This window comes from Buteo buteo, chromosome 3 (assembly GCF_964188355.1).
Source record: "Buteo buteo chromosome 3, bButBut1.hap1.1, whole genome shotgun sequence".
In the NCBI taxonomy this organism is placed as follows: Eukaryota; Metazoa; Chordata; class Aves; order Accipitriformes; family Accipitridae; genus Buteo; species Buteo buteo.
The window spans coordinates 960,104-972,245 of NC_134173.1; the positions used below are offsets into that span (position 1 = coordinate 960,104).

At 36.2% G+C, this 12,142-nt stretch overlaps 1 protein-coding gene across 1 annotated transcript in view; it reads right to left on the minus strand.

Annotated features, from left to right (window-relative positions):
• DDC (dopa decarboxylase) overlaps nt 1–12,142 on the minus strand; it is a 76,746-nt gene that overhangs the window by 12,683 nt on the left and 51,921 nt on the right. The window contains exons 8-11 of the mRNA XM_075022690.1: nt 11,123–11,217; nt 9,200–9,267; nt 4,469–4,545; nt 645–664 (exon numbers count right to left, since the gene is read on the minus strand). Of these exons, the coding sequence (XP_074878791.1) occupies nt 645–664; nt 4,469–4,545; nt 9,200–9,267; nt 11,123–11,217 (260 nt within the window). The remainder of the gene's footprint in view (nt 1–644; nt 665–4,468; nt 4,546–9,199; nt 9,268–11,122; nt 11,218–12,142) is intronic.

Sequence of the window (12,142 nt, forward strand, 5' to 3'; positions counted from 1 at the left end):
ACCGCATTGCCACAGCCTACAGGCGGTTGCTAGAGGCAGGTCAAATAATAGTACAAATGTCTATTCCTGGTTAATGCCCTGGTGTGACTGTTTAATACTCAAAATTTTCAAATTAAAATTGGAAAAGAAGGTTGGTGTCAGAATGAAAAGGTCACAAGGGAAATCAAATTTTCTTTGTGCATCCTGAATTATCCTTGAAGGCTTTAGAAAAATAAGTACCTTAGAAGCTCATGTACATTGGTTTGTTTACAGTTGTGGGGTTAGCATCTACAATGACAGGCCCTTTTTCCATTTCAAAACAACAGTGTTTCTACTGGTTAAATATTAAAACACATATGTGTTTTTCTTTAAAAAAAAATGTATTATTCACTATGTTAAGGAAAAAAAATCTTTAGGACATTTCTTTCTACTGTCTAAACCTTGAGATATTGCATATGCAAGACAATTTCTGCCTGTAAACAATTTTAAAAAAAAATAGAGTTTAAATTTTCAGCTTGAGGTATGTTAAAAATTTAGCAAGCTGCATCCTTCTTGGAAAGAAACATAAGGGTTTGAGGTTTATGATAGTAATGGAAAATAAAAGTTCTGAAAATATCAGTATATACCAGTAATAGTATTAATTATTACATTGATGTTGTACTTACCCGATAATCTGTTACAAGGCCTGGAAGTTAAAGAAAAAATGTTCACATTGCTTCACCAGAACAGTCAAAGCCTTCAATCATTCTAATGTTATTGAAAAAGCTGTATCGTAGCTATCCTGTATGTTTGCTACAAACTTCAGCATCACCAGTGTCAACAGGACCACTAAATATCTAGTAGGGTACTGGGCAGCATGCTAAATGAAGGTAATAAACTTCATTCCTTAGCTACTCAGAATATACCACTAACAAGTTAAACAGTTTACAGGAGAAGAAACACAATTTTCCTTTCTGTTATACTGCAGATATTGTGGAGATGATGGACTAAATACTGTTTATTTTCTTATTGCAAGGAAAAGAAGTAGTAGATAAAATAGCTATCATTAATTTTGTTTTAAACAGTTTGCAGAATCCCCAAGCTCACTTCATTGCTCATTCTCTGCTGTGAAATGTCATCGCCTTTACCCTAGTGAACTGGTAATACTTTTTAAAATAAGACACTTCTAACTGCCTTTTATACTCATTCTTACATTTGTTGCTAATTCTTCAGCATGTCTAACAAGTGATTGGAAAATTTGACTCAGAATTGACCTCTTCCTGCTTGAAGAATAGTATTCTGTGGTTTTTTATGGCTTTTCCTTTGACATAGTGAAAGCCCCTTACAAACACAGATTGACCAAGCCACAAAGCAGTCCAGGGAGGCAAGTAGAGGGCATTATTAGTTGTCTTTTATACAAGCACACAGAGTCAAGATGCATCTACCTTTTCTTTCAATCAGGTAATTAAACTGATTTCACAGTAAAGGAAACCATAATGTAAAACTGGGTTAGTTGCAGTAAGCCAGTGACAGAAATTAAACTGATGTAAAACTTAAAGCCCTTCTTTAGGAAAATGTGGAAGCATCTGCTTAGCTTTCTTATTCTTTCTGCTTTATTACTCTGCAGTGGAGTATAAGCTTCATACAAAAGTAGGTACTTAAATTCCATGGGAAAGTGCTGTCTAACTGCTCCTGGAATTGTGAACTGCAAGGTACTATATAGAACTGTAGCTTCTGAATTTGACCAGACTATGCAATTTACATAATTCTCAGCTTTTATATTTTCTAGGAGTTAAAAACAAAAAAACAAACAAACAATTTCCTATGTTACAAGCTCTCTTGCCAATGTTCTCTCACCTATGCATCCAAAAGGTAGGAAAAAACATGGTCCTTCCTCCCTGCAACATATAGCCATTTGGTTCTTTAACCTGTTACTATGTTATTTTCCAGATTAAAAAAAAAAAAAAAAAAAAAAAAGACACAACAACCAACAATCATTAACCTGTTCCCGGACCTCAGGAAATGAACATGGTTGTCTCAGCTCAGTAAAGAGTTAATTTGATAACATTCATATTCTTCTGCATTGTAGCAGCCATTTTTGTTTGATAGCTGCAAGACTGCTTGCAAAGAGAGTAAAGCAACTGATGATAGATAAATAATCCTACGCTCCTGTAAGGGGCTATGTCTAATGATCCACAACAACGCCTTTCACAAGCTGTGAAGCAGAATGCAATCAATGATTAGTCCTTGATTACAAGCCTTAGTCTTACATCTGTATTTAACCAGGAGGAATTGCATTGTGGGAGCATACGTGGCATTCACAATGGAGTATAAAGCTGCATTCTTCTAACACTGCCATTAGGATTTGACCTATATCCTGGGTTGCCAGGCAAGCTAGTATAATCTTCCTGGTGTGATGATGCAAATCACATAAAATTATAATTAATGACAAAATAAAGACTTTCCCCTTGGGGGCACACATAATTGCCATATGGTTATTAAGAGTAATTGCTCACAGATAGAGATATTTTTCCGCTCATTTAAATTCTTGAGTGAGAGATGAGCGAATTCAAAAATGCTACTTCATTTGCCTTGTAATGATGGGAATTCTCAGACCTGAGACATAGCCAGAAAATAAGACCCTCCATTAGGCAAGTCATATTTCCAGGAGTGCTGACATCCCATAAATCGCACAGGGACCAAGAGGGACCGTAACAGCCTAGCACCTTTGCAAATTTGACTATGTTTATGGAAGGCGCAAGTGTGGATTGGATTTAACAGTTCAACTAAAGGCATTTGCATTTGAGAAGTGTTGTCCAGCTCTTTGGAAAATTGATATCAGATGGGAATAGAGCGTAGAAAAATTTAGTGTCACTAGAATGCTAGTAATCAGCTGATCTCTTTGAAATCATTATGTCCAGATTGCATAACATTCTATCACAGCTTCTGAAGGCAAGACGAAGGCTGAACAACTTACTATCCAACTGGGGAGATATTGTTTTCAGGTCAACTAGGTGGCCTCACTGAGAGCACCAAGTTTTAAGAAAGGTTTGATTTTCTTCTGGTGTAATTTAACCTGGGGAAGACCTAAGGTTCTTGTATCAGCACTGTCAGTTGTCACAAGAAGATATTTTCACTGTAGTTAAGGTTCGATATTTTCTCCTGAAGAGAAATATTTTTCATGTATGTTAAGTAAAAGCTGGTGACTTAAGTGTATTTGCTATAACTTGTATTTTTCATTTAAAAAGGCAAAACCCCAGTATATGTTTTTTTCTTAACAATTCTGGCCTTTGGAGGGTGAACCTCAGCTCCAGAGTTACTGTATTTTCTTGTTTATTGCAACTGTTCTATATTTGCATTGCTTGGAAATGTAGAAAAGGAATAAAATGCAAAATTTCTGCCAGTTCAGGATTAAGGCACAGGAATCCATTTTTCCTAGGGCTTTTTAGTGAATGGTGGAATTCTGGATGGTATTAATTTAAATGTCAGTGAGTTCATAGCTATAACAGAGAGAAGATAAAGGTACTCAGGATGTACTTCTGAACACAGATCAGCACCAGCAATTCCAGGGGAAAAATGAGATAGAGTAAATGGTAAGAACATCCACATGTGATTCACCCTCTTGAGAAAGTTATGAGGGAACTTGTACCACATGTTGACACTGCACTGCTATGACCTTCTTCACAATTAATCAGTTAATAACTGAACGTGTGAAAACAGGCTTCAGGATGGTGAATGCCACTCTGCAGTTGCTAGGTACGTGCAAGAAGCAGCACTAATCCATTAAGGAGCTTTGTACAGGGCCTACGATTTGTAAGTTCTTTGTGAGCATTTTGTGAAGAGCTTTCATGAGCATTTTGTACAAGACGGATAGCCTGCACTTACTGCCTTCTCTACAATCAACGTGAGAACACGAAAGCAACAGGATAATGTTCCAGATAGCTATCACTGAAAATAGAGCACAGATACCAAACACAGCTCACCCCTTCTTTGCAGTTTCAGGGAGTGTTTGCTCCTGACATGAGTTTTTGAAAATTTCAATCAGAGCTTGCACGAACAGCTAAGAAAAAAGGTCACAGACTTTAGAAACTCTACAAATCAGATCTTGAAACCATTCTGGAGAAAGATATGTTGGGGAAGGCAGGTTAAGGGACTCGATACACAGCACCCAATCTGTTTATCTGACTGCCAAAAGATCATTAAGAATTTTCTCAACACTCCTACAAAGAGTCAGTGGTAAGTCTGGAGCTGGGGAAATCCCAATACAAAAGTATTAATAGAATGCTTTATAAAATGGCTTTCCCTCAGTTGCTTCTTATACTAACTAAAATCTCTCTAGACATGTGTTTGCACTTTAATAAGCTTAACTCCCTAGGGCACTCTGAAAATGGAAATAGGCTCCTAAACAACTTCGGTAGTTTCAAGAATTTCAGTTTTCATCTTAAGTCCTTTTTTCCATCAAATAGTGTGCAAATAAAATAATAATAATCTCATTTAATTAAAAAATTACCAGACTCCTGATGGTGATGCTGCAGGTAAAGAGGTTCTAATTTAAAGGCACCTGTTAAATCTGATCTTTTCTTCACCCTGTATAAAAAAGAAAGAAATCAAATTGAGAAATCTAAGAATTACAATTTAAGGCATTTAATTTCCACAAGAAGTGAAGGCAAATTGAATGTGTTTAAACTGGCGTATTTCCTGAGCACAGCCTGTGCCATTTTCAGTGCTTTTTCACAGCCATATCAGTACTGTACTTACAAGTAGTTAAGTGTAAGGCTCAGCAGGAACGGGCAGCATGACTGCACAACTGCATATTTAAAAACAGACAAGAAACAGACACAGAGGATCTTTTTATGGTGATAGACGCTCACACCAGAATGTGAGACTAGCTGAAGCAATGTTAATGTTTGCAGTCAACAGAAGTTGCCTTGAAATTACTGCAGTACAAATCTGTGTGGGAAGAGCTGTGGCTTCCTAGACACTGCGCACAGCCGCGGCGAGGCTTTGGGGATGCTGGCCACTGTCTCTCCACGCTGCGGCGGTGGCGGCAGCAGCCGCTGGTGGGGACGCGCCACCCAGTCCAGACTCAGCCTTCCCTCTTGCACCACCCTGCCCTTGGCTGGATCCGATATACAACTACCGACCGACGTACTACGGCACAATGGAAAACTGAGAAGCATACCTGACTACTGCCAGGGAGTGGGTGGTGTGAATGGACTGAGGTTCCCTTTTAGAGAGAATAAGCTACGTTTTGCCAGTGGGTAATAACAAGACTTTCCTGGTTTAGGCTTTGCTCTGTGTGTAAGACTGACTCGCCTCCCCAAATGCTGGGGTTTGTAGAGGCAGAAGAAGAAGAAACCAGAAATCAAAACAGGAAAGACTGCTACATCATTATATTAGGCCTATTAATACATTACAAAGTAAGTAATAATTATGTCAACACAGGGACACTCTAAATGACAAAGGTCCAAACCTTTTATTATTCTGTGCATCCGTTTTTTTCTGGTTTTTAATGTGTTAATGTAAATTTCTAAGTAAAAATCTAATTTCCAATATTTTAGTGTGCATGTATAAATGCACAGGCCAGTACATACTCCCACTCTCATCCGCATCTAGACTGTGCTCATAAAACATCTTATTCAAACAAACAAAAATCCTTCCTCTCACTAAGGGTCAGGGAAGTACCAAGGTTAACAGTCAAGTACTTGCCTTCAGGTATGGAAAGTACATAGCTGAAGATAAGTAAGCTTATGCACATGAAAAATAGTAAAAGATATTCAGAATGCTCTCAATAAACACAATTAATAACCTATTTGTGTGCTGGAGATGTCCTGTGGACAGAAGGAAGAAACTATTAGCTGAAAGCAGGTTTAATTAGGATAACTCTTTAACAAACCCTAAGTTGTTCTACTGTAGTTTATTGGATATGTTTGAGTACTTTGATATATTTGTGTTTCACTAGCTCATTCTGTACGCAACTAACTCAAGTTACAAGCAATATCATTAGTTGTCTTGTGAGAGCTGCATTTCTTCTCCTGTAATATGCTGTGCTAAACAATGGAACAGGTAACTATTCTGCAGGAACACCTAGCTTAGAAGATGTAAAAATGCTGTCATCTTGTAGTTCCTTGGTGATGTTACTGCTTTTTTAAAAGATGGTGCCTGTTCCATCTGTGGACTTCACAGGTCTTAATCTGGCAACCATGAAAAACTGTCTAAAAGGATTACTAAAATAAATCCAAAGCCTGGACATCAATGTATATGAACCAGTTGAGCTGCACCTCTATACACCATGTCTAGATTTCACCCTATGTATTTAAAGTTCTTTGCAGTAAGTGCTTGTGTGGTCTGGTAATGGACAGAAGTGGTGTCCTTAACTTTCTTTGCAAATACCCCTTGTTGACTGAAGGATCATGAATATATATTTCAAAAATGTCATTGATAAACTAGAAATTTTTTAAGGCTTGATGTTACACTAATAGACTGACTAAGATCTAGCTTGAGCGGCACAGGTTCACATATTAAGTACTCATAATACAAAATGCACAACAGAAGTCCTGGTGAATAAAGTACTGAAAACTGTGAAAAGTGACTTACTTGGATTGCACATCTGCAGCTTTCAACAGCCTCACTCTATTCTGTCTGTTTTAAAATTATAGATACAATAACCAAAAAGGTGACTTCATATTATAAACCAACAGGAAAATTTCACTTCCAGCTACAGATAAGCATTTCCTGTAAGCACTTTCCTTCCAAATACTGAAACAACGTTCCCAACCGAAAGTTAACATTTAAACCCTGAAAAGAGTAACAGAAAAGCAAAAATACCAAGACTTCACAAGATCATTATTTTCACTCTCTCTGAAAGAAGACACTTCTTCTATTTTGTCATATTCCAAAGTACTGATTAAACAAGTCAGGCAAAACTGACTGGTAGTTTCAAAGCAAAGTCTCCAAAGGACCCTAACATTTGAATATGGAAAATACACCCCTCTCAGGAGTGGCTATATTAATTTCCTTTTTATAGGAAATTGACTGCTCTTTTCTGTACATCAAGAAGTCTGAGAATATTTCACAAAAGGTTTATAATGAAATTGCCTCTAAATCCCAAATGACATCAGTGCTACATATTGCACTGAGTAGTTAAATAATTACATTACAGATCTAATGGCTAGATTATCTTAATCAACTTGCAGGGAAAAGAAATGGGAGTGTTTATTGGGGAAAGTGCTGAGGAGCCTGGGTGATTTAGAAGCCTGCCTGTCAATGGAACTCAGCTTACTTTGATTGTGAAATGGTGTTCACTGTTTATTGAACTCCTTCCATGTTATTAAAATATCATGGTTAATAATTCCCATGTATCCTTCACAGTTACCTTTTCTCACCGGGTTCCTTCATCCTTTATTATTACATTTCACCTTTTTAGGCAGCGCTACAGTTGGTAAGAGAGGTGAATTTTGGACATGGGCCTTAGATGTAGTTGGACAATGGATTTGGCTTCAAGTCAAAGAGTTTAACTTTAAATGTATACTTCATTCTTTATTAGGTGAATAACACCTATACAGAAATGCCTTGCTGAAATTAAGCCTGAATGGCTATAGTTGTGAAGCTTTCGCTTTGAGTAAGGAGACATGCTGCAAGGTCTCTTGAGATTCCTTATAATGGAATCTTCCTACCTATGAAAACAAATGTTTTATGCAATGGCTTATCTAAAAAAAAGCAAGAAACAAAATGGAGAAAAATACTTTCTTAAGTCTAAAGTCTAAGCTTTGCTAGGAAGAACCTAAAATCACCTGAGATGGGAACATAAACTGACACTGTGGCTGTACATACCTTGTTTTCCTGGAAAGCCAGGTAACACACTTTTAACATAGTTCCACAGTGTTTCCACAGGGGAAAGCAGAATTAATGAGAAATTAAACTGGTAGGGACTAGACTCTCGCCCCTGATTGTCCTACAAACATTAAAGAGAATGATGGTGCATTGTCTCATTTCTGAGTGGCTACTTTGTTAACAAAGTCTTTGAGTGATGAGAAAAAGATGGGAGAAACTAGCAAAGCAGTTTCATCGTCTTCCTATTTCCATATACAGAGAGAGACAGCTAGTTATGAGGTACTTATAAACTAGAGTCTTGGGTTAATCACTGCTACTACTGATGAATCAGGATCAAAATGTAAGCCATTTACTCTAAGGAAAAGAAAAAAAAACCCATAATGGCTTGGAATATTTGAAGTGCCTACGTCAGGAAAACTATTAAAATAAAAAATGTAACATATTATCTGAATAATCTACCTACTTGTGGAAAAGTCAACTTTGCTGATGATATTAAAAGAGCTGAAGGTTGACCAAAGGCAACTGAGCGATCACTGTCTTACATTTATTCTTCTTTTAAATAAGGTGACCTTCTCCTGGATGATGTTTCAGTCTTCTTTTTAACATTCAGGTTTTCCTTCTTTTTTTAATTTTTGCAAATTTTGTTCTATTATAACTGAAATTAATGTTTTCATTTATTTTGATAAATAGTCTGCATTTACTGAATAGCTATTTTGCTAATAAGTATCATTAGTCATGATGCTGGTAGACACTAGGTTCTAGAGATTCCATTTTGGGACCCAATGGGATCGTCTATTATGGGACGGTTTTACTGCTATTATTAATGCTATGATACTTTGGTTTGTTTCAAAGTATGTCTGAGGGTTTCCACTTGGCCATCTTTTTATATAAAAATGTCATCTCTGCTGTCATCTGGGAAACTGAAGATCAGTACAAAATTGCATAAATAGTCCTTTTTGAAATCAGCTGCTTTTCATCAGCCAAATCCCAAGCATTTCTAGAAAGGCTTTTAAAAGAATCAAGGCTTAAACAAAAAGAAATTTTATGGAAAAGAAGAAAAAGCTCTGTTTAGCATGTTGTTCATTGCATTAATATCCTCAAATGAAGATTTTTCATTTATGTTATAAACAGTCCCAAAATGGAGCAAGTATGAATCTGCAGACTTTTCAGGATTCCTCCCTCTCTCTGGAACATAATGCAGAGCTCAGGCCTATTTCTAAATTTTACTTTTTTGAAACTTGTATTAAATGAAAGAGTGAATTTTGTAAATAATTTACAAGAGTTAAAGCTATCCAGAACTCCTCATTTCAATAGAGAAATGTAAATAAATGTATACTGCAAGAAAGGCAAACTAATTTAACATGTGATTTTTGTCTCTTGTAATGTTTCCTTTTAGTGTAATACTTACCACATAGCAGAGCAGTCAAAATTCACTAGGAGCCATTTGTGAGGATTAAAGTTAAATGAATCTGCAAACTGAGAATGGATAAATAAAAACAGAATTATGAAAGACAAAAGGGATCCACGTGCTAATGATACAACTTTGTCAAATTGTCTGAGTACACCTTAACTATGAATGAATTCCTGAACTGGGTCTTTGTAGACAATGTTCATGCTGATGCCACCCTACTTAATAACTGTTGTAGTTAAATCTTCATTTATTTTGGGGATGGAATTCAGGTTAGGTGTGCAGGTTAGGTTACTGGTATTATCAACACTTTGAGCATTTGCTAACGACTATACTTTTTAGATACATATGTTATGGAAGAGTACATATCTCAGGGTAAAAAAAAAAATAATAAAAAAAAAAATCTGCATACTCAGGAACATCCACTGTGGTTCATATCCCAATGTCCAGTAACGGTTCACTGAGCTTTCTGTTTCCAAGAATATTAAACATATACTCACAAAATTCATATATAGAGACAAGTGATATATTTAGTTCAGAATCTGCATATCACATTCATTCATAAAATTACAGCTGACCAGGAAATGACTTTTTTTTTTTTACTGCCAGGGTATTTTCTTTTAGTAGAAGTCATTTTTTCATCTAAGTCGAAAGAAAAACCAACACAGAACAAGCATTCACAATACATGTTTCTATAAATCATGTAACAGGCCCGTTTTAGTTGACATATGTTTAGGCGTGGCATCAGAGGAAACCCAGGTAGGTAAGCCAGACATCATGTGGGAAAGGCTTCATCCATGTTTTGTGTTTCAACAAAGGCAGAAGCCACCAGCCTTAAAAAAAGAGAGACGGGGCCTGCCAGCACCAGGGTCTGACTACTCCATATAGCACTTTCCTGTTCTCATTTGTTTCTCATAACCTTCCCTGTCACTTGTAAACAATTAACGATTGTTCTCATAAGAGAAGATTATCTGTCTGTCTGTCTATCTGTCTATACATCTATCTGGCTATCTCCCTGTTCTATGTAAGGTAGGAAACCTATTCATGGCTGTTAAATATTTACTCTTATGACAAATGCTGGCCCAGACAAGGGATGCTGTTTCATTTCCTTCAGGAACCAATAACAATAATTTAAAAAAATATTCCCCCACAGGAAATTACAACAAGCTTCATTTGCTGATAAAAAAAGAGACAGAAAGAAATGCTTTATTTGTGAGGGGGTTTTCCCTCCTCTTCTTCATTAGTCACTACCTATCAGTGCCGTGTTTAAACTTCTGGCTTTACCAAACAGTAATATTTTCTCCACTAACGTGGAAGACGAGGACTTATCTGACTGTCTGAAGGGAGCAGCAGGAAATTGAAGTATTCTTATCTAAGCAACTGAATGCCAAGTAGCTCAGCAAGGGGGGAAAAAGGAATAGGAGTGCTGTTGGGGGAATATTTCATTTAGCGCTCTCGGTTATTAAACCCCGTCTGTTTGAGATACAGTTACTGGTGGTATCCTATGTGACTTTCAGGATATAAGCAAAAAATCAAACATAAGCAGCTCATTAATTTGTTGAACTACTTTTCTTTTTTTGTGTAATATAGAATTAGGGTGTTATAAATGTGCCTTTTTGGATTTTTGGGAAAAAGTTCCTTTTTTCTATTTTGTAAGACACTTTGTTGACTTACTACTACTTGCTATTCTGAATGACAAACTTTTACATATTGTTGTAACTTGCACACTCCCAGAATAAAGCAGTAAAAATTACATAAACTTAAGTAATGTAATAGAATATACAGTAATTTGCGGTGCAAACTGAAGTGCAGCGTACTCAGAGATTCTAGAAAAGCCATTAATGTTGGATGCATAAGAAAAACATAAATTCTATGGAAGAGCAAGGTTTTAGCAGGCTGCTAGAGAAGAAACACTTCATTCACCTCCACTCCATTTAAAAGATGCCTGAATTCAGGGCAGATGAATGCACTCCCAGCATAGGCTGCATCAATATGCATCCAGATATTTTCCTTATTACCTAAAAAAAAAAAAGTAATTGAAGGGGAAATAAATTAAACAGAAGATTAAAAAGCCCTATTAATTTGCATGAAACCAAGTGCCTGAGAGATTTTTCTTTGATGTTATTATTTTCCCAATTTAAAATTAAATTAAGAGATTAAATGTTTCTACCATCTGGGTTTCCATTAATACATAAAGATGTATACGTAACATATTCTTCTTCCTCCCGACTTCTACTGGAACAGAGTCCTTACATGTCTAGATTTATCGTACTAATATTAAGCAACATAAAATATTAAATTACTTTGATTTAAAAGCCATTATAAAATACACTTTTAAAAAATGTATCTAGAGATGTAGTTATCATTTCTATGGTAATAAAACTATCTACTTTAGCAAGAGGAGCTAGAGTTTTAGCTGTGCTCCCCTCTTCTAACTCATGAATCACAAACACACGTTTCTAAACAGTAATTTTTACATATTGATATACATGCATGTACATGCTTTTGAACTACATGCAGCAAACTTTATTTCAAGGACTGACACTTATGCAGGAGCAAGCATTGAAAGGTTAAGAAAGTGCTAGTTTTGATTAGTCACTGAATGGTTTCTGCAGAAATATTTTAGCATATGAGCCTCTCATGTATTCTCTAATTTAGTATTCACACTCTGCTATAGATCACCTGTATTAATGCACACGGTAACAATTCTGGTCTATGAGTTGATGACTGAAGCCCACATAACATCTTTACACTGGTCACCAAATAATTCTGATGGGTATTTCCACATACAGAGCTATATCCATTCAGATCTGCAATTGGGCATCAAGTTCATGCTGGAATTTGCATTCTTGTGAACTACATTTTCTTTTTGCATAAATATCTGGAAAAGGCTAATAAAACATTATTCATAACATCCACGACTTAGGTTTATTTGAAAACATG